Source organism: Coloeus monedula (genome assembly GCF_965178545.1).
Source record: "Coloeus monedula genome assembly, chromosome: 17".
Lineage (NCBI taxonomy): Eukaryota > Metazoa > Chordata > Aves > Passeriformes > Corvidae > Coloeus > Coloeus monedula.
The window spans coordinates 3333537-3355995 of NC_138797.1; the positions used below are offsets into that span (position 1 = coordinate 3333537).

The 22459-nt window shown below is 43.7% G+C and overlaps 1 protein-coding gene across 1 annotated transcript in view; it reads left to right on the forward strand.

The window, feature by feature from the left end:
• Positions 1-22459, forward strand: part of PTPRT (protein tyrosine phosphatase receptor type T) — a gene marked incomplete at both ends in the record, with an annotated part of 423019 nt that overhangs the window by 254575 nt on the left and 145985 nt on the right. The window contains one exon of the mRNA XM_082292624.1: positions 21063-21359. Within this exon, the coding sequence (XP_082148750.1) occupies positions 21063-21359 (297 nt within the window). The remainder of the gene's footprint in view (positions 1-21062; positions 21360-22459) is intronic.

A 22459-nucleotide genomic window follows, 5' to 3' on the forward strand; every position in this document is an offset into this window, starting at 1 on the left:
AAAGTAGATAGAAATAAATGTCTTCAGTTTGCATTCAGATGCAGAGGGAAAGTGTTAAAGACAAATTCCATGCTGCAGGTTGCACACAAGCAATCCAGTTGGAAAGGGAGATTCCAGTGCTTTGGTAGCTGGCTGCCAGAGCAGGGCAATTACACAGCAACCTCAGCAGACTCAGCCCTGAGCCCTGGTCCAGGAGCCTGAGCATGGAATTGAAAAGCCTCAGATACACTGAAGAGCCACCTGTTTCCTCTCAGGATTATACAAGGATGTAAATATCTCACTTCAGAAAATCTTAAGAACACGTGCAAGTATTTCCTGATTCATGAAGAATTTACCTCCAAGGTTACCTACCCTGTGCCATAGGTGGAGTCAAACACAGGATAAAATATTTTGTAAGTGGTGTGAAAACCTCAGAAAGCTGACAGTGGCTCTCACTTTGGAGCACAGCATGTGCTCCATCTCACACACAGGCATTGCCTTCCTCAGGATTCCCTGCGCTGCCCTTCCTCACTGCATATGAAAATCCATAAAGATTGAAGGCACCTTAAGAAGGGCACATGTAAATCTGAAGAGCTAGAGATACTCAACTTTAATTTCTCTTTGAGCAGGCTGGAACAGAATGGTTGTCCTCTGAGCTGGGGGTAAAGTGTGTTTTCAGAGTCAGCTATCGAAAAATTGGAGAGCAGCTGTTTTGGAAGGAGTTGTCTGAAGTCTGCTTTATGTCCTAGGTCTGTGCTAAAGGGCAGACTTGCATTTTTGACAAATGGGACCATTATGCTTTTTGAATAATGTTTCTGAAAACTGCCTTTTAAAAATCCTCCCATCCTATTAAAACCATTTGAGATTTTAAATAGGTCAATATAAATACATCAACATCTGTGATTATCAGCTGACAAAAGCTTTGCCTGCTTTGGACAAAATAACATCTTTTCATCATTTCAGACCTTCCTATTAAAGAAGCAAACTAAACAAAAGTTTGCTGAAAATTCAAAGGCAACAAAAAGCAATATGGGAGTGCTGAATGATAAGACTACTGTTTTATTAATATTATGGCTTCCCTTAATCGCAGAATTCAATGGCAAATACAGAAACATTCAGGGGGCGGCTCCCTCAGGGTGGACGAGCCGGGGGCACTGGCAGAAATTAAGCAGCAACTTCACTTCCTACGCAGCATTCCATTCATAAAAACACCCCTTTGAGGACTGACAGAGAGAGAAGCTCCAAATGCCAATATCTGTTAATGTTTGTGGCTCTTGTCTACTCAGAGAACTTCTGCTGCCTTTCATCAGCATGACATGCTCATCAAAGGAAACTTCTTTTACTCTTGTTTGATTACTGTTACAGTTTTGGACTAGGAAAAGCAAGTACAGAGATAAAAGCAGACTGTCAGCAGTGACTGAGTTGTTTCTCTCTATTTCTGGTTAGCTGGAGACAGATCTCTGTGAGCACTGATGCTCCAGTGACAAAATCAGTCCATGGGCCAGGCTTGTTCTGTCACTTCATGCTCCTGACGCAGCTTTTTGGGGCACAAGTTCTTGGGGGTGGCTCCCACAGAGAGGCCACTTCATTTCTTCTGTTGCTGTGTAACAACCAATTTTATTAACATCCATGAGCTGATCCTGGACCTTTTGGTAAAACTGGAGTTATTCCAGTCACTGAGTCAGCTCTGGCATGGTTCAGGGCCTGAAAGGGGAGCAGATCCCCCCAGATAATCAGTGTATGATCCTGCTGCTTCTTACTCAGCAGCAGGATTTTGTCACACTCTCTGACCTTTTACAGGAATTTTAGATGAAAGAGAAATACATGAAGTTACAGCAGTTGTGGTGTAAGTTGGAAGCTTCCAAGCATGAAGCAGGGTGTCTGTCTCTAATGCAATGATTACAATATTTATTGTGTCAAACACAACCTTTTTTTTCCTGTTCAACCTGAGGAGTTTTTTTCCTACAGGATACAGGTAGAAAGTGAAATCTGAGGCCATTTAGGTGTTCTCATTTCACATGGCAAGCTCACTCGAGACTATTGATGGATAACAGACTTAAGACTTCAGTATTTTCCAGTACTCTATTTAAAAGTTCTAGGGAAAAAAAATCAAACCATTACCCATCACCCCAAAAAAAAAAAACCAACCCCAAAACCAAAAAAAACCCAAACAAACCAACAGCAAGAGGATTTTTACCTTGCTCTCTGTTCCAAGGAAGAAATTTTTTCTCCAGAGCATCAGCTTCTGAGCATGCAGCCTTCATCTCTGTCTCTACATACAACTTTGTACAATGAATTTGGTGTGTTCTTTTTTATTCTTTTGAAACATTAGACACAAAATGAGGAAAAAAGACAGTTACAGACTTTTTATCTAATATGTTTAGATTTGTGCCTCTATTCAAAGCACAGACATCAAGTTTCTTGTGTCCTTTTGCAACAGTGTATTGTAGACAAAAGTACAGTTATAATTGCAGCAGTTATCTTCCATGGAAGACTCTTATCATATTAACATATTGAAGTAGTTTTGATCTGTTTTCTATCTGAATCCTGTGGATCTTTATGCATATATAATGATTACTTGATAAGAAAATCCATATCATTCTTGAATCAGGCTTCAACTGCTGAGTGCGTTTGATCTGCTTCACAATCAAGTTCCTCACTATTGATGTATTTGATTTTGGAACTGGCATCTTGGGAGCCTGGCACTTTCCAGCTTAATTCAGGACATGGAACCATGGAATGGTTTGGGTTGGAAGGGACCTTAAAGACCATTTAGTTCCACTCCCTGCCATGGACACCTGTCACTATCCCAGGTGGCTCCAAGCCCCGTCCAGCCTGGCCTTGGGCACTGCCAGGGATCCAGGGGCAGCCACAGCTTCTCTGGGCACCCTGTGCCAGGGCCTCCCCACCCTCACAGGGAGGGATTTCTTCCTAATATCTAATCTAAATCTCTGCTCTCTTAGTTTCAAACAGTTCCCAGGGGTTTGTTTGCTGGTTCAAGCCCCACACTGCAGAAAGAAGCACACTTCTAAAGTCAAGCCACTGCTCCAACAGGTAGGCTGAGGAGCTGGTGAACATTCCCAGTGCAGACAGCAGACTGGATTTCATCCACAAAAATTCCCCAGGAGAACTTCAGACCACTTGCTTCTTAAACTTTGAGGAACTTCTGCGTTCAAACAAGCAAACAAACAAACCCCCAAGAATAAGAATTATTCACCAAAGAATATCAAGTTATTGCTCTGCTCTTTCACTCAACATTATTTTATGAAAGAAAGCTGTAACTTCCCATTCCCTAATCCCTATTTGCTGTGGAGGCCTGGACACATCCTTTTCAGCTCCCTTTTCAGCTCATTTGCATAGCAGAGCAAGCGATTAGCACACAGCTACAGCCTTACAAGAGCATTAGCACGATTTAATGAATAGTCATGGCGGTCTCTTACAAGGGACGTGAAGTTGTGTGTGCTCCCACACACTGCACAGGTCCTCCTTCACACAGCCAGTTCTGCCTGAGGAACACCCACAGCTCCCTCAGAGCATGGAACTGGAGTGGCCACGGCCACGTTCCCTGCAGTCTTCAGAAGGGAAAATGATGGATGTAATATCTACATGAAGTGTGTTGCTGTTCTGATTTTAAGCTTTCCCACAGTCCTATATGGATACATTCATCCTGAAACTAAAAAAATTTGTAGAATCACAGAATATCCTGAGTAGAAAGGACCAACAAGGATCATCCAGTCCAACTCCTGCCCCTGCACAGGGCAACCCCAAGGATCCCACCAAGTGCTCCTGGAGCTCTGGCAGCCTTGGGGCCGTGCCCATTCCCCGGGGAGCCTGGGCAGTGCCCAGCACCCTCTGGGGGAAGAACTTTTTCCTGATATCCAATCTGACACTCGTGTCACAGCTCCAGCAATTCCCTGGGTGCTGTCCCTGTCACAGGGAGCAGAGATCAGAGCTGCCCCTTGGGAGCATCTGCAGCCCCCAATGAGGTCTGACCTCAGTCTCCTCTTGTCCAGAGCCCTTAACAAATTGAGCCCTGGTTTTAAAGAGCACAGACAGGAAGGTCAACCCTAATGGACCTAAAAGTACATCCAGAGGATTGTTTATATAGCAGAAAATGGTCATAAAATCTTTTAGGCTAGAAAAGACTTCTAAGATCCTGAAGCCCAACCTTTGCCCAAACACCACTGTGCCCACTAAACCACATCAGGGAGCCCTGTGACTGCTCAAGTCCTCATTTACAGGCAGATGGAAATGCAGAGGCTGATTTGCAACCCTTCCTGCTTCCATCATATCCCATAGGCAGGAGCAGGGAAGTGGTCATCCACCAGCTGGGAAATTCGGATCACCACGGGCACAGAGCTCTGTGTTCCTACGGCCAACAACTCCAACACACAACCACAACAGCCCATGGAAGGGCTTGGACAATCTGCATGCACATGGATCACAGCTGGATTGACAAGAGGCACATCTCGTTCTGCTGCACTGCCCTCACCTGTGGCTTGTGAAACAGAGATGACAGAAACAAGGTTTACAGGGCTGCTTAAAATTACACTGCTAATGAGCAAGTTAGTCATGCCCTAAAAGTTACGGAAAAGCTCATTTGTCCACATCAAGATCTTTTCTAGTTTAGAATGGTTTTTTTTTTTCTGTGTGAATAGAGTCTCTTCCAGTGGCTGTTTCTTACTGCGTATAAATAAATAAATAACTGGAAGAGCTGAAGTGGAAGAAAAGCAGTGTGTTCTGTTTTCAGCAACTATGACTTGATTCTTTGCTGCCATGGCTTCAGCAAGGCTAGAAGGAAGTAGATGGGCATTCGTGTGTAAGAAAAAGCCTATGTTTTTAACAGAATTAGGCAGCTGAGCTCATTTCCACCCCATTAGGATCACTCTATGAGACAGTGCTGCCCATGAAAGCGCAAGAGATTAGTTTTCTCCTCAGTAGCTCAAGCAATGCTCTGGGCACCAAATACAGATCACGACACTTTTCAGGGATATTGCAAAGCTCATGCAGGGAACTGATCCAGATCCTGCCTTTCAATTTCTTAGCGAGGCCATTTCCACAGAAACACACCACTGTGCCCTGAAAGAGTTTGTTTGGAACTCGAAAGAAGAGAAAGGGGCTAGATGCTTATTGGAAATCCATTTGCTGGAAGTGTGTTAAGGAAAGCTAAGAGTTTCTAAGAAAAGATCTGTTAATAGGTTCCTGAAACATTCCAATAACTACTGCCACAGCTTGGCACCACAGGTCTGCAAGTTGTAACAGCATTTATGGTGAGACACAGTTTTTGTTCATTGAATATGCCATTGAATTGATATAAAGAGCACACCTTATTCCTAACCTCATTTTCCTCTAATACTCCTACCTACAACAAGTGCTACAAAAGTCAGTTGGATGGTTGGTTGTTCTCCAGCTGTTAATGATTTCCTCTTGTTCAGAGTAAAGGGCAAGAAAGAAGGGCAGAGAAAAAATAATTACTGCTTGGCTATTAAAATAACAATATTCCTACCGGAGATGTGTTAGCATTTGCTCCCTGGGTGGTTATCACTTATCCTGAGAAGCAGATTAGAAATGTCCTGGATCTCCAAGTGGCATCCATCCAGTTCCACTCCAGATTTACAGATAAGACTGCTTTCTCTTCTCTCCTCATCTTGAGAAAATCTGCTGTGAAATTTAAAGCTCAGGAGCGTCCCAGCTGCAAAGTGAAATGGGTCCAGTTAGAATGAAGACACTCAGAACCATTCCATGAGGATTATCCATTTTTCTCACGATTCAGGAGCAGCAGCCACTCTTTTTTCATCACGCACAAGGAATCTGTGATGGGGATGAGCTGATTCCCTGGCCTTGATGACATCTGGAGTGATTGCTCTCTACACCATTTCATATTGGCAGAAAACAATAATAATAATCACAGGAAAAACAACAGCAATAATAATGAACCCCAGTAACAACAATCTCAAAATCTCCAATTTCTAAGGTTGGATAGTTACTCAGAGCAACATAGAATATGCCACAACCATAATAATGACAAGGTTAGGCAAATGGGGAGTCCTCAGGAACATGGTTGGAAATCAAGCTGGGGGAAAAGAGGACAGAGATGCCAACTGGTTCCTTTCCCCAGTTATTCCCTTAACCAGACCAAGAGATGTTGAAATTCCTGCAGCTGAGCTCTGGCTGCAATGCACTCCAGCAACACGTGTTTATGAAGGGTCTAGATAGAATTTATGGCCAGCTGTTTAATTCTAATTTCATGCTCATGTCCTCCTTCCGCCGGGCCACTGAATTCAGCAGTGCGATGCCATTAAGGCCATGGATGGTTAGCTCTTGTGGGAATGTACATATTTGAACAAATGTGCATTTCCAAATGCTACAAACACTTGTTGGGGTAGTGGAGGGCAGATAAGAGTTTGCTCTGAACAAAATCAATGCACTGCATTTAGCCAATAATTGCCCTTTTGCAGGATGTGCTTGCTTTTTAGCTCAAACAAAAATAAAGCAAAACAATTTTGTGCCCTAGGGAAGTGTGACTAGAGCAGAATGGGAGGGGTAGGGCCAGCATTTCTTGAGCACCATTTTTATCTGATCAGCCTGACACTAAGAAAAGACCCTTAAAGGATTTTAGTAGAGGCATTATGTAGGAGAAAATACAAATAAAACAGCTCTTCAGAACCACTGTCAAGCGTATAGAAAGTGTAGCTGCTAACCCAGCCAGGACTCTCAGTGTAATCTGACCATACAGCAGTGTCAGGATTACACCAGTCTGGTTAATATCCCCTAGCAGACATTTTTTAAAGTCTCACTGAAATCCAAGCCATTTTCTAAGTCCAAGAATAACTCTTTAAATACAGCAGTCTTTTAAAAATTATTATTATTATTTATTATTATTATTTAAATGCAGCTGGAATAATTGTCTGCTCAGAAAATACTACACAATGCCAAACTGTTCTTAATACCTGTAATCTCCCTGCTGTCGTAGAGCCCCACTGCACATCCACAGGTTTCTATCATCACACATAGAATCATGGAATGGTTTGGGATGGAATGGGCCTTAAAACCCATCCAGTGCCACCCTTGCCATGGGCAGGGACACCTTCCACTAGCCCAGGCTGCTCCAAGCCCCGTCCACCCTGGCCTTGGACACTGCCAGGGATCCAGGAGCAGCCACAGCTTCTCTGGGCACCCTGTGCCAGGGCCTCCCCACCTCTTCCAGTTTCTTTGGGTGCTGGAAGGGGCTCTGAGGTCTCCCCAGAGACTTTTCTTCTCCTGGTGAACACCCCCAGCTCTCCCAGCCTGGCTCCAGTCCTTGGGGAACTTCTGTGGCCTCCTCTGGACTTGTTATACCAGGCCCAAGTCTTCCTTGTGCTGGGAGCCTCCGAGCTGCATGCAGTGCTCACACAGTGCTCCTTCTCCTTCCTTCACCTGAGCTGGCCAGGAATATCCATGTGCTGGGCAGAACCACCTCTCCTTGTGCCAGTAGAGCAGGCACTGAGCAGTCAGATGCAAGCTCCTCTCTCAGCTTCCCTCCCTGCCCCATGAGCGGTCCAGGATTAAGTGACAAGTCTGGCTTTTTATCACAAGGAAGTGTAAGATTGGAAATGCCAAAACATGTATTCTTATATCAAGGCTGGCATTTCAGCTGATGAGCTAAATAAGGCTGATTTAGGGTTATTTCTACCTGGGTATTAATTTCTGCTTATAATAGAAGCACCAGACATGTGCTGTCCAGTGCAGCTGAATGCAGCTTTATTTCACGTCTCAAAGCCACCTCCTAGCAAGTTGGATTTGTCACATCTTGGATAGGAGGATTATCTTCACAAGAGTATTACCCATCTAGCTGAAAATTTCTGGTTCTTAATTTCTGTTTCTTCTTTCTTCATACCTCCCTTATTTCCTGGCTGACGGACTGTACACACACAGTACACTGTGGTTTTTAGCTCTTTGATGTTATTGCCTCCTGTTTGTGGAAGTCACGCTCAAGCTAGCTTTAAACTGCCTGTTGGAAGCATATCCCAGAAGAGAATGGGATCCAACAGGAAAAAAACAGCTCTGTATTTTATGAGTTTATTCAGTGACATTTGCAGCATTTATGGAGTTTAAGTGGCTGCACTGCTAAGGATGCACAGTGCCTGCATTTGAGAGCTAGGCTGGTATGGATAAGTATAAAGCAGACTGGAGAGGTAACAAGCACATTGCTTTGCACCCTCATTCCTGGAGATTAAAATTTCTTTCCTTTAGGAAGGAACAGAAAGGAAGGAACACCTTTTAGTAAGTGATCAGGTGTGTGTGTGTGCTTTGACAGTGGGGAAACTCTTCATGGCTCTGTAGTTTCACCAAATTATCCCCAAAGTCTGCTGTGCTTCTAGTGCTAGGTTCTCATGCCCCTTTGCTTTAGATACAAATGGATTAAGCAATAAAATTAATTGATATATTTATGCATGGACATGTAAAAAAGGATTTCGCACATTCTGAGGTTAACTGCAAAGATGTCCGGCCATCTAAAGCTTGGAATTTTGCACGAACCTGAGCTTAGATGTGGCACCTGGGGACATGGTTTAGTGGTGGGCTTGGCAGTGCTGAGTCAACAGTTTTACTCAGTGACCTTAGAGGGCTTTTCCAACCTTAATGATTCGATGATTCGAAGATTCTATAACAACATTTCTCGTACCTCATCTGATACAGGGACGCCTTTGTTTGCGGGGTTGGCACTAGGGTGTTCCCAATTTTAAGTTGCCACCTGTAGCCCCTAACATCGATGGTTTTAAGGAATTCAGTTCGATGGGAGACCCTGCATGGTGCCAGGGTTGTTGCTTTGCTCTCTGTTCCCAGGCTGATGCCCTGGCAGTGGAGGTTGGTCACACTCCTCTAATGAGGCAGCCTGTGAGGGCATGACTGATTCAAACTGATGAATTTATCCCAGTCAGCTGCAAGTCTTGTTGCAGTAATAGCTTTGACAGAAATTGAAGTTAAACTGCTCTGAGTTGGTACAGAAATCTCCTTATGCTGCTCCCTGTATAATAACATTAACTTGTGCAGAAGTTGCTATGGGAGTGTATAAAGAGATTTGTGCTCTATGGGGAATCTGTAACTCAGGACTCTTCTCAGGATTTTTAACTCCTTGATTAACCCTAATGTGACCACTTGGCTTCCTATTAAATACACATTCATGGGATCATCTGTACCACACCCAGGCAGCACAGTCACGAGTACAAAGTGGGAAAATCACACTCTGACATTCCCATCATAGTCCCAGTGTGAGAAAGAACCTCTCTTTCTGTTCTGTTTGAATTTCCAAATAGTTGATGCTCAGCACAGTTACTTAACGGAAGTCTTTTCTGCATCAGTATAATGACAAAGGTCATCTTATGAGCCAAATATATAAATGGTGGTTCTCATTTAAAATTAGTGTCTTGGGCCCCATGGTTTCTTTCCTGGTGGATTTGGGGATGGGAGTCTCTGGCAACATCACAAATCTGTGCAAACATAAAAAATTGAGGGTTCTAATGTGGAACAAGAAGTCAGGAAAAAATTTATCAGACCTCAGTTCACTCAGAGTGTCTGAGCAGTGCCTGATGCACCTGCTATGAATTGTAACTTACTTCAAGGGGTTTTCTCAGTTTTTTTAATATTTGCATGTCAATTCATGCAACTAAAAACTCTCTCTGACACTATCAAGTCTCACTGCCTCATATTGCTACCCATTATTATGTAAAATCTTCTTTTCATACAACTACTGAGGTTGACTTTGAAAAGTGAAGAGATTTTTTTTTTTTCTTGAGCTGTACTTTAATCAGAAGGGTATTTTTCCTGGCACTTGGAAATACGAGAGTGTAATTTTTATACTTTATTGGTTGTTATTTGCCCTTCATTTTCCAATGGAAATAAGAAAATAAGGGTAGACAGTTCTTTCCCCTTCCATCAGCCATTTTCCCCCTGGATCAGATCACTGGATTACATTGTGTTTGCTTTGGACAACGTGCTTCACCAGCACTGGCTGACCTGGGTTCATTACCCAACACTGAGCTGAAATTGTGAGAGCATTGGGGGAAGAAATGAAGTTTACGATTCTTGATCCTGATTGATCTTATACACTGTCTGTCTTCTACATAGAAAGCATCACCACTATTCTGTGGCTCCAGGAAAAAAATCTTTTCTGTCAGGGAGTGCTGGAGGGTAAAACAAACAGAAGGCATGAGCGTGAATGCCAGAGCAGAGATGAGGGGCAGTGGGATTGGCTGAGTTCATTCACTTTTGCGTCTGAAAGCCACCCCTGCCATACATCTTGTGACTCTATTAAATATGCCTTGTTGGGATAATGGGATGTCAGCCAGGACAGAAAGGATTCCAAAGCTCTAATCTTCTTCAGTGCTGAGAGCAGAATATGCCATGCCATTTCTGTGAGTTAAAATGGTGTACCAGGATGCTCAAACTGGCTTACAAGGACGCTCCAGAGCAGGATTTCTAACTGGAGTAGCTGGGCTTTGCCTGTTTTCCGTGTGGATTCATGAAGATCCTGGAACACTTAGCTGAGGAAGAACACAACAGCACAAATGGAGATGCAGGCTAAGCCTGCAGACACGCTGCAGTGGGCACGTGCTGGATTTGCCCTTTGTGTGTGGTGGGTACCCAGCTAGTGAGCTGTGGTGTTCCCTGGAAATATCCCAGGCACTATTTGTGGGACGGATCACAGATTAAAACCCCAAACCTTGTTCTACTACAAAAAAAAAATCCCCAGTGTGTTCTGCAGTTCATCATCCTGTAAAGCAGACACACAGTGTGTTGCTCCTTATTTCACCAAGAAGCCTGTTTAGTTGCTTAAGTTACAGCATAAAGTTATTCTGCATTTTTACTGCTTTTTGCTGCTTTCTCTTCACATAATTTCTGAGCGAAATAATTCCATTTGGCTGATTGATTCAGGAATTTGACTGTCACATTCCAGGCATGACATTTGAAAATGCATGGTAATGGACTTGAAATGCGTTGCTGTAAGTTTTAAAGTGATTTTTTGTAATGTTGAGGTGGAGCACTAATATCCCTTTGGGTAAAATCTATTGCCCCTAGAAACAATATTTCAAAGTTCACTAATATTCATGACTGCCTTCCCCTTGTAATTGCACCACTGAAAGAAAAGCAATGTGCTTTCCAGGCTGGTTGGAAACAGCTTTGCAAAGATTTTTACAACAGTCTGTGACAAAAGACAAAAGTACTTCCAGAGCAGATGAATGGTTCAAACACATTAAAGATCCAGCTGCAATGGGCTGGAACTCCTGTGCTCCATCTCTGCCTGGTGTCAGAGTAGCTTTCTGGCCCCGTCTCTGGCTAGCCCTGATGGCCCTGGGAGTTCAAAGCACAGACTTTATCACTTCTGTGCAGGGAAGAGTGTAGGGCTGCCCTCAGAGTGCAGAGAGCAGCTGGATTGCCTCCCTGACCTGTTTGTGGTCGGGAAACAGCAACTGGACAAAAACACAAACTGGGAGTGCAATTATTTATTTAAATTCATCATTTTACTTCACACATTCATGCTGTTAGTGGGGCTGTGCCTGTGACTGAGGTCACCTCTGATGAGTTTTTAGACTGAGGGCTGTGATCACTGAGGGCACCGCTTGTAGGCTGAACTGTGGTCTTAATGTCCCTGCCACACAGAGCACAGGAACCATTATCCCAGCGCGCCATTCATTATGAAATTATCCTGCTGGAATGTTAAGATTGCAGTAGTGTGAATTTTCATGTTTGAGGAACTCAGGCCATTTCTGTCAGGTGACTGCACAGCAAAGCTCACCTTGTGAATGAGAGGAGCACCAGGCAACTGCTGGCTACACCGGCCTCTCAAAAGGGTAGCAAGAGCCTGATTCCAGGCGTTGCACTGCTTGTGACATGTGCAGCAAAATGAAAATGATGTGAGTCCGTGTCCCACAGTGAAAACAGGGTTGGCAATTAAAAATATCTTTTTTGTTGTTGTTGTTGTTTCCTTGCAAGCAGAGCACAAAAAACCTTTGGTGAGGAATGAATGCACACCAGCAAAATGACACTTTCATGGTCTCTTCACCATCACCACGTTTTAACTTTTTCAATCGTGCTACAAGTTAGAGGTGGAAATTGTGTGTTTGCAATTTTAAGTGGTGATAAATCACTAATCATATCAAAAATTAGCAGGCAGCTCACCTGATAAAGAGGAGACGCAGTCAGTTTCTGCAGATTGTCACTCCTCAAGGACGAATAATGTGTTTTACAGGGAATATGCTTCAGCCAGAATAATTAGGGAAAATACAGATGAGAGCTGTATGTCTGATGGAGTTACCCTCTGCTGTTACTCTCAGAGGGCCCTCTTGAAAATCGGATCTGTAATGGATGTTATGGAGATTTGAAAGAAAATTTGAAACATGCGACTTTTTATCTGCTTTTGATGTTACATTCAGCTGCTTTCATCTCGGAGGATAAAAGTAATTGAACAATAATCCCGAAGAGAGTCAAATACACAAATCAATAAACTGCTCTCACAGGAGAATTTATTTTGATGAGCACACTGGTACCTCACTCCTCCCCACGTTCTGAGGTTTCCATTAGGTGGTCTTGTTCTCTTTAATACAGATAGCGCGCCCTGATTGGGACCGTAAACGGTGAATGAGGCAGATCTACTCGCTGAGTATCACCAGGCAAGAACAGCTTTTTGCCTCCTTCGAGTGATATCCTAGATCTTAATTGAGTGCTGAAAGCTTGGCACTGTCTTTTTATTTTTGTGTTCTTTTGGGAAGTATAATGAAAGCCAAGGGCTGGTGCTTCCATTAGACAAAGTGAGAACACAGGCTGTTGTTAGGCAAGATGCCTCTGTGGAGTGTTTTCCTACCTTGTCTGTGATGTATGGAGGAATTTTTCATCCTTTGTATTCCTTTTCTCTGCAGTGTTTCCAGCGATATTGGATATTTTTTTTTAATCTATTGTGATTTATTCTTCTGAACTATTTATATGCATTCTTTAATGAATCCCAGAATGGGTCAGGTTGGAAGGGACCACAGTGGGCTCATCTGTTCCACCTCCCTGTTCCAGCAGGGCCATCCCAGAGCACAGGGCACAGGATTGTGTCCAGTCAGTTCCTGAATAACTCCAGTGAGGGAATCTCCAGCCCCTCTCTGGGCTCTGCTCAGGGCTGGCCCTGCCCAGGGCAGCAGTTCTGCCTCCTGGGCAGGGCAATTGCCGGGCTCAGGCCCTGCCCGGTGCTCTGGTGCCGCTGCTGGGCCCCGGAGCAGAGCCCGGGCCCTGCCCTGAGCCCTCCCTGCAGCCAGGGACACCCAGGGCTGAGGGCCCCTCTCAGCTGGGGCTCCTCTGGAGGCTGAGCAGCCCCGGCTCCCTCAGCCTGTGCTGGGCACGGAGCTGCTCCAGGCCCTTCCTCAGCTGCGCAGCCCCCGCCGGCCCCGCTCCAGGAGCTCCCTGGCCCTGCTGGGCTGAGGAGCCAGAGCTGGACACAGCACTCCAGAGGTGCCTCCAGGGCTGGATCACCTCCCTTGATGGGCTGGTGAGGCCTCGAGAGGAGCCCCAGCTGAGAGGGGCCCTCAGCCCTGGGTGTCCCTGGCTGCGGGGAGGGCTCAGGGCAGGGCCCGGGCTCTGCTCCGGGGCCCAGCAGCGGCACCAGAGCACCGGGCACACAAAGCACTACAGCTACATCATCCACTACAGAAGCTCCTTAAGCCAGATCAACAAGTAAAACTGGGAATATTCTTATTTTTTTAAAATGTTTGTTGTTGAAGAACAGGATTCTGAAGGAACATTGAGAATTTCTCTTGCAGGTTGCACAGACAGAAAAAGAACCCACCGTTACAAATGAGAGAAAACCTGTCTGCAAGAGGAGTGCTTTTTTTCTGCTGCTCAGAATAATTGAACAGCCCTGTGACTGTGTAGAGGAAGCCTCTGTTTTACTCACTATTTTGATTACCTTATTTATTTTTATAGAGATAATTTATGTTTTGTCAGGATCTAGCTTCTGTGTTACTCAAAATCTCCTCCATTTAGCCCATTTGAGGATAACAGCAAAGCACACAGAGGAAGAGATAATAAAAATAAATGCATGTACGTGTTAGTAAAACAAACAGTTAAAATAAATATTGTATTTACACATAATGAAATAAATTTGTAAAACTGGAGGCTTTACTTTTGTTTGGTAAACACCAAGTGGTTTACCTGCTTTCTAATCTCACTTTCATTAGCATATTTAATTATGCTATTGTATTTAATCATCAAAATGCTCAATAATGTACATTTTGTTCCCAGCCATGGAATGCCACTGCTGTGTGTATCCATGATAGATGTTTTTAATAAAATCAGTAATTGCCCTTTATTGTTCTTTTAAATTGTTATTTTTAAGTGTGTTAGGGCACAACAGGTTTGGGGTATAAAAGAAAGCAAGTTCTCATTTTGCCATTTCATAATACAATGAAAAAAAATTCCTTTAAATAGATGCTAATAAGCCTTTTTTAAAAAGCAGTGCTTAATTATCTTGAAGTTGTTTACAAGTGGAGTTTTGGCAGCTCAGCTCTGGCTGCAGCAGTGCTGGGACAGGTGTTGGGAAGGCTGTGCTGGCAGCTCAGGTCCTGCTCTCCACAGCCTGTGCTTTCCCTGTGACCTTGGCCAGCACCTGGATTTAGTCTGGGAGTGTGACAGGCACATTTTGGAACAAATGGAGGGGTCCAGATAGATCTGGGATCCATTTAAGGGCATTGGGGTTGTTTTAAACTTGTTTTGTTTGGTTCTCTTTAGCAAAGTAGAAGTCTGCAATTAGAGGACGTTTGATGGGATTTGTAATGTATGAAATATTTTCCTTTTTTATATATATTTTCAAGTCTTGGGTCTCTTTCCATGCAGAATTCTAACTGAAATTTGCAACTGAAACTAAACCAGACCAATTAAAAAGAAATGAAGAGGATTTGCAGTTAACTGAATTTAAATTACTATGTTAGTGGTGGAGAGAGCTCTGTCCCTGGCTTACCTAACCACATACTCCATTACCTAACTAATTTCCTATTTCTATTATAATAGATTCATCAGTGTGGCAGCTTTCCTCCTTCTTTATTGCTTAGAGAATGCCCTAAAATAGCCTGGTTTAGTTTATCAGCTGTAATGACACCCATTTCTTTGTACATGGCTTGAGCTTCAGCTGACTGTAGGCATCTCACAAACAGGTTGTTTGTTCTCTGGTGATTTTATTGTGTCAGTCTCACTCCTTTCTTCTCTTTTCTCTGTTGCAAGTCTTTCAGAACACACCTTTCTGTGTAATTGCCTACTTTCATCTCTGTCTGCACTGCTTTTGGACCAGTGATGATATCTGAAGTGGTTTAAAAGAAAGCAAAAATTAGATCCAAATATTAGGGAGATATTCTTTCCGCAGAGAAGGGCAAAACCAAAACACTTCCACAGCACTGAAAGACTGGTGAGCTCTGTTTAATCAGTGTTTTTGTCTGTCATGTCTAAAAAGGTATTTAGCCCACATTTTGGCTCAGAGGCATTGAAATGTGATGGGCAGCAGCTGTGAGAGCTGTGAGGCTCAGCAGAGGAACTGTCACAGAAGGACACGTTGCACTTCAGGGATGGACGGAGTTGTCCATCACCCAGAAATGTCTGTGCATGGGACACGGCTGTGGGAGGTGCTCATGGGACAATTTGTCTGTCAGGATCTCTTTGAGGAGATGAGCAGCACACACTGTGGAGGGGCTTGGTTTACCCTGAACCACCACACACCTGTGAATTTTGCATTTAAGGTAAATCATTGATGATTTTTGTTCTGTTTGCCTTCCTACATTTTTTGGTAGTAGGTGTGTTTTCCTAGACTTGTTTCATCCTGTGGAAATTAAGGGAGGAAGATGAGGAATAGGGAATAAAGGGGAGATAGAGAAGGCTTCAGCTTTTATCTAATACCTGGAGTAAAATCCTTGTTGGACACATTTCTGTTTGTTTTCCCATCCGTAGACCAAGAACAATATCTTTGAAAAACACAAAGGAAACCTTCTAACTGCTGGTTCAAGGCCAGGTTGGGTGGGGCTTGCAGCACCCTGCTCCAGAGGAAGGTGTCCCTGCTCATGGCAGGGGGCTGGAACGAGATTATCCTCAAGGTCCCAGCCAGCCCAAGGCTTTCAGAGGTTCTGTGATTATGGGTTTTGTTGCTTTTGCTTGAAAAACGGCCACTGTTTCAATTTATTGTGGGAGTGAAATATTCTGTGCACTTCTCCACTACCAAATTTATATTTTGTAAATGCAAATGAATTTCAGTATTTTCCTGGGCTACAGAGACAGGCTGTACCACGCTGGTAGTTGGGAGAACACAGGTTTTGGTGGCCTTACCAGCAACCAGTGCACCCAGTTTTCTCCTTATCTCCTCCCAGTCTGCCTAGAGGAAGGGACTTTACTGGGGTGCCCAGGTTTTGGATGGCCTGGGCTGGTTGGAGTGACTGCCTGAGGACCTCAGTGTAGGTGTGCAGAGGGAAAGGCAGAACCCATCGTTACATCTGTTTTCTCTTTGTATCCGAAAGCATCAGTTCAGGATTCACACAAAGCTGCTGCTCATTCCATGCTCATTTTTCTTACCTTTGTGCATTCTCAGTCTCTGTAGCCTGCTGCTGGGAAACAGAATTTAATCAGTGCACTGCTAATAAACTCTGCCTCCTGCTCTCCATAGGGTCAGGGGACACAGGCACAGGGCACCAGACGAGGAGGGACATCTCCACTCCCTGTCATGTCGTTACTGACAGCAGCAATTTCTTGCAATTAGGCTCCTGCAGCAGGTACTTAACCCAGGGCAGCAGCTGATTGTCTGTATTTAACTTCACTCCTCGACTTGAGCTCTGTTCAAACCCCAGTGTCCCCCCACAGCTTCCTTTCCTCTGTTCTTCCCCTGATGGAGGGTTACAGAGCTGTGACAATTGTTATTGATAATCTAAACCAACCTTTTCTTTTCTATGCCTCACCTTGAGTGAGAGGACAGCAGAGAACAAAATGAGCTCTGGGACACTCAATGAGGAATGAACAAAACCGGCCTTAAAAGTCAGCTTTTGTGTGAAATTCTGATGACAGAAAGAGCAGTCTCTGGACATTGTTTGCTCAGTAATGTCTTTTTACCTGGACTGAGAACAGAGATCTCCCCTGGGAGAGATTCTTTCATTCGAGCAACTTAGAATCATCATTTAGGTTGGGAAAGTCCCTTAAGCTCGAGTCCAAGTGTTGACCCAGCACTGCCAAGCCTCACACTAAATGATATCCCCAGGGGCTACACCTACATGTGTTTTGAATCCCTCCAAGGATTGTGACTCCAGAAGTTCCCTGGACAGCCTGTTCCAACACCTGACCATCCTTTCTGTGAAGAGATTTTCCTCTTGTCCAATCTGAACGTCGTCTGGCACAACTTGGGGCTGTTTCCTCTCATCCTATCCCTCGTTCCTTGGGAGCAGAGCCCGACCCCCCCAGCTGCCCCCTTCTGTCAGGGAGTTGTGGAAAACCAGAAGATCCCCTGAGTCTCCTTTCCTCCAGGCTGAGCCCCACCCCCAGCTCCCTCACACACTCCTCATAGGACTTGTGCTCCAGACCCTTCCAGACTTGCCCATGCCAAGTGTTCCAGAAAAGTTCCTGGCTGCTGAGTGTTTGCTGCAGCCTACCAGAGTAATGAAAGGTAGCAAAGCATCCGTGAGTGACGAGGTATTAAAAATACTGTTCAGTCCTTGACTTTGATGTGAATGTTCAAAATGTAATTAATGGTTCAACCAGGCTGAAATAAAAATACAGCACTTGCACAGTGAAATCCCAGAGACTGCAATTTTCCTTGCGTGGGTTCAAGACTCATTTCAGTAGATCCCTGGCAGTTATTTTGTTGCTTAAGCTTCTTAAGAATTTCCTTTTTTTTTTCCCCTAAAATCTCAGGACACATAGAAAATTTTACTTCAGGTTACACAGTTTATATCTGATCTCTTAAGTATTTGAATTGGGCCAGTGTGTTTCTGTCCTGCTTTGGAGGGTATCTTTGTATGGTTGAAACTGAGATACATACTAGCAGCTTCTACTCCACTAGCCAAGTGCAAAGTTACTACTTTTCAGATATTTTCTTGTATTATTTGGAAGCTATCATTCCAAGAATACAGAAATGGAGAATTTTGTCTCGTTTCAAATATCAGCACTACAGAGAATTGTAGATTAATTTTAAAATTTCCTTTTCTTTTGAAGGAAAACATTATGAAAAAGGTGATGTTAGACAGATCCCAGGAATAGGTGCTACAGACCTTTTGAGACTGAAGACTCACAGAGCTCACAGGCAGAAGGAATTATATAGAGAGGAGAGTAGGACCGCTGCCCCTTAAAAACAACAATACAAACTCTCACCTTTGAAGAGGAGGTTTCAATGGCTTTCTGCTGCAGAGGAAATCAGTGTGGTGACAGGAAAATATTTCCAAAATTATATAGTCTCAGTATTCAGAAAAAAAGGAGATTGAAACCAAGAGAAGAAAACCAGAGAGAATGTAAAGCTTTCCAGGGTCAGCTTCTATTTGTTGATTTAATTCCAGTCTGGTTTCTCCCTCTCTAAACCTAAAATTTAAGTAGTTCTTACTAACTTATTCTCCCTCTGTTCAAGGATCTTGATGGCCACCAGATGTCAAATCTCTATGCTTGCAGCCAGGGACACCTCAGGATATGGGTATTTGGGACCTGGTGTAGGACTGTCAGGCTGAGAACAGATGGTTCTTGTGAAAATGTGGTGTAGTGGGGTCTGCACTATGGATTTTACCTTCTTGCTTTGTAACCCAAACTCCTCTGTGGTTCATAGGCTGGTTACTCGATCCAGAGACTGTTTCAAACTGTGCGTGTGTGATGGAGCTCACAGCATTTACAGGAAAGTTTTGAGCAGAATTAGCAGCTGGTTGAGAGAAGCTTCACACTCAGAGTTTGGGATAGGAAAGGAAAGGGCAAATGTGGGCAGGATGAGGAAGGAAGCTGAAAACTGCAGGAAGTCTTCCCTAGCCCAGCTTTGGGCAGAGGACTTGGTGAGGTGATGCTGGATCAGGTTGTTCCTTACTCACAGATACAGTCAGCATATCTGACATCGATTATCAAATGCCCTCTAACTGCTGATTCGCTCCATAACATGACTGATTTTAAGACAATAACTGTAATTAAAAAAAAAAAAAGGCAGTATAACACTAACATGGAGGTGAATTGCCCTTTTCAGCTGCATTATTGTCTTGGTGTGAAATGTTTTTGCCATGTCTCAGCCACATTCTGAGCTGGGCTCTGCAGCTCAGCGCTTGCTGTAACGCAGAGTTCAGTAGGGCAAATATCTTCGTTTGCTTTTGGTTTTCTTTCCTTTGGATGCATCTTGGAATGAGGCTGGGGATTACCTTTACTGTTTCAGAAGCTGAATATTTTCAGAGAACCATTCTTTTGTTCACCTGATTTACCTGTACAACTCATCTGCAAATTCCATGGATTTATAGAAAATAAATGCTTAGCACCTAACGCTAAGCATATATGTGTATATTTCTGCATAAAAAATTCCTAATTTCTAAATTAGCTTTTTTGTTGTTGTTTGACACACAGAGTTAAAGACTCACATTTAAGAGGTGTTTTCTAGATGCTGAGGGATTGACATGATTTATTGGGAAACCTAAACCATTTGCTAGCTTTAGACTCCATGTCTTTTAATATCCATCCTGTTTCCAAAGAGTCTGCACACGTGTGTATCTATATAAAGATGCAGAATACTTTCCCATTGCCAGTCCTTAGGGGATTTTTAGCAGTGATACAGAATATGCAGGTTGTTAAAATGTATTTTCTCCTTATGCTTGAGTAGACTGAAGTCAGTGGCTGGTACATGCTTTACTTTCAAGAATTACTAGAAGGGTTTTTTCCCACTTTAATTATCTCTCAAAGGAGTGTGACTGGTATTCAGAAGTCCTTCCAACTTTTTTGTTCCCATGAAAACATTTTTTTTTCATAGGTTGAAGTCGTGAGAGAATATGAGAAGTGGGCAGAACCCTGAATTGTGCTATAAGCTAAGAAACTTTATATGAAATTACATATTTTCTGATTACCTCGTTCAGATATATATTGAGTGAAAGAGCAAATACAAGTTGAAGAAATGTCAGATAAACAAACCAGCATCTGTGGAATTTTTATGATCTGACTTATCTCAAACACTGATTTTACTCACTCATCCTTCATTCTTTATATCTACACGTCTGGTGACACATGCATTTATATTTTATATAAAGGGCAGAGTATAGTCAGCGCGTTTGAGTTAGGCTGTTAAATTAAGGAACAGCAGGTGAAAATGATTCCTCCACATGAATATTCAAAGTGTACCTCAGATACTGTAGAAAGAATAATAAAGAGCAAAGAAACTTTGATGGGACCAAGGCATGGAGATGATCTGAAATTAAAGTTTTATTGGCACAAGGTTGAGATGACTCAGAAAACTTACTCCAGGAGTGGCAGGATCTGCTTGTACACCCCATTGCCAGAACATCCAAGAGTTTAGCAGATGAGGGGACACTGGGATGTTGGAAGTCCAACAGTTGGTCCCTTAGTCTTGATTCTTCCACCCTGGGGCTTCAGTGTGACCACAATGGGTGTGGAGGTGGCAGGAGGGTGTAGGGGCCATGGAGCTGAATTCAAAGCTGAGAGACTTGAGTTCATTTCTTCCCCAGGGACCATTTCCTGTGTGTTTGCATCACTTAAGGCTGGACTCACCAAGGTTGTTAAGCACTGTCAAGCAGGCCATCAGCTACTATTATTTTTAAATTTTTTTTTGTAAAAATGAAGAAAGAGCAACTTCCCCACCCCTTACCTGATGGAATCTAGTCACCACTGTTGGATTCAGTGAGGTCTCACAGGAATCAGGAGCATGACCACTGTTCAGGTCCTCACGGCAGAACATTTCCAGGCAAAACTCAGGAGCCAGAGCGCAGTTGTGGATCTGACGCTCGTTTCCGTATTACTTCATACGTTCCACAGACAAGAACACCCAGAACTGTGCACTGCTGGGACACTGGAGAAGCGCATTAATGGATGGCCACCTTGTTTAAACATCAAATTCTATTTCTGTTTCTTCTCCTGCTTCCCAGATCCCGTGCACGGGCCGCAGAACGTGGAGGTGGTTGACATCCGCTCGCGGCAGCTGACGCTGCAGTGGGAGCCCTTTGGCTACGCTGTGACGCGGTGCCACAGCTACAACCTCACTGTCCACTACCAGTACGTCTTCAACCAGCAGAAATTCGAGGCAGAGGAACTCATCCAAACTTCTTCTCATTACACCCTGCGGGGGCTCCGGCCCTTCATGACCATCAGGCTGAGGTTGGCCCTCTCCAACCCCGAGGGCAAAATGGAAAGCGAGGAGCTGGTGGTGCAGACTGAGGAGGATGGTGAGTTGTCGTGGGGTTGGGTGGTTGGGTTTTGAGGGAAGACTCATATTCCAGTTGTAAATAACAACGTAACCCTCTGTCCCACAAGACTTTTGTATCTTCTCTGCACAGTGTGTCTGTTTTGAGTGTAAAACTTGCAGATTTAAATGATTTCCACTTCACAGCCACGTTCCTGAAAGGGCAAAGATCCCTGAAGTGCTTGGGCATGACAAACACCAGTCTGAGCAGCTATTAAAGAGCTGTAGGTTTAATTCTTTGTGTTCTGAACCACCCAGCAGCTTCCTTTATCATATGGGCAAATGCAATCCTAGTATTTATTGATTTTTCTTGTGCCTTCACAGAAGAAGGCATCCCAAAAAAAGGTATAATCCCTTCATTTCCAGAGCATAGCTTTTCTTAACACTGATCTTCTGGACATCACATCTTATAGAGATCTCAGAAGCAAAATTAATTGTGGATATGAAAGAACAGCTGTGGATGTAAAAGAACAGTTTTCTGGAAGAACTGATGGAAAGCTTCAAAGTGTTGTTATCCCCCCTGAGCTGTTTCAGACCAAGGACTACATTCCTCTGCCTGGACTGTAGAAGTTGCTGTCCTAAGTTTCTCTCAGCTGAAAGTGGCTCTTCCAGCCCAATAAATTACATGGGGGACACAAAAGGATGGCAAACATTTCAAAAAAATGAGCAGGGTTTTTATCAGACAAGCTTGGGAGTGCATTTAGTTGGTTATCCCCTACAGCATTCAAATTTTGCTGGAGTAGGTGGATTTTTGAGCTGGCCTTGTAGCTGTAATGAAATTTAAATCCTGCACCATTACTTTACTAAGCAAATCAGCCTTTCCTATTGATAAAGGTGTGCAGCCCAGCAGCATCTCCATGCCAAGGTGCAATCTGGCTGTTTAGGTGGACAGTTCTGCTGTTGTGTGGGTGGAGGAAGACAAATTAAATTCCCTGCTGCTGCTCTGCTGTACTGGAATAAAATCATGCTGAAATTAGCATCATATTTTCATGGGTTCTGATTTTATTTGTCACTTAGTGGTTACATTAGGGTATTGTTATTTGCACCAAAAGTTGAGAAATAAGCCTTTCACATTGATAGTAG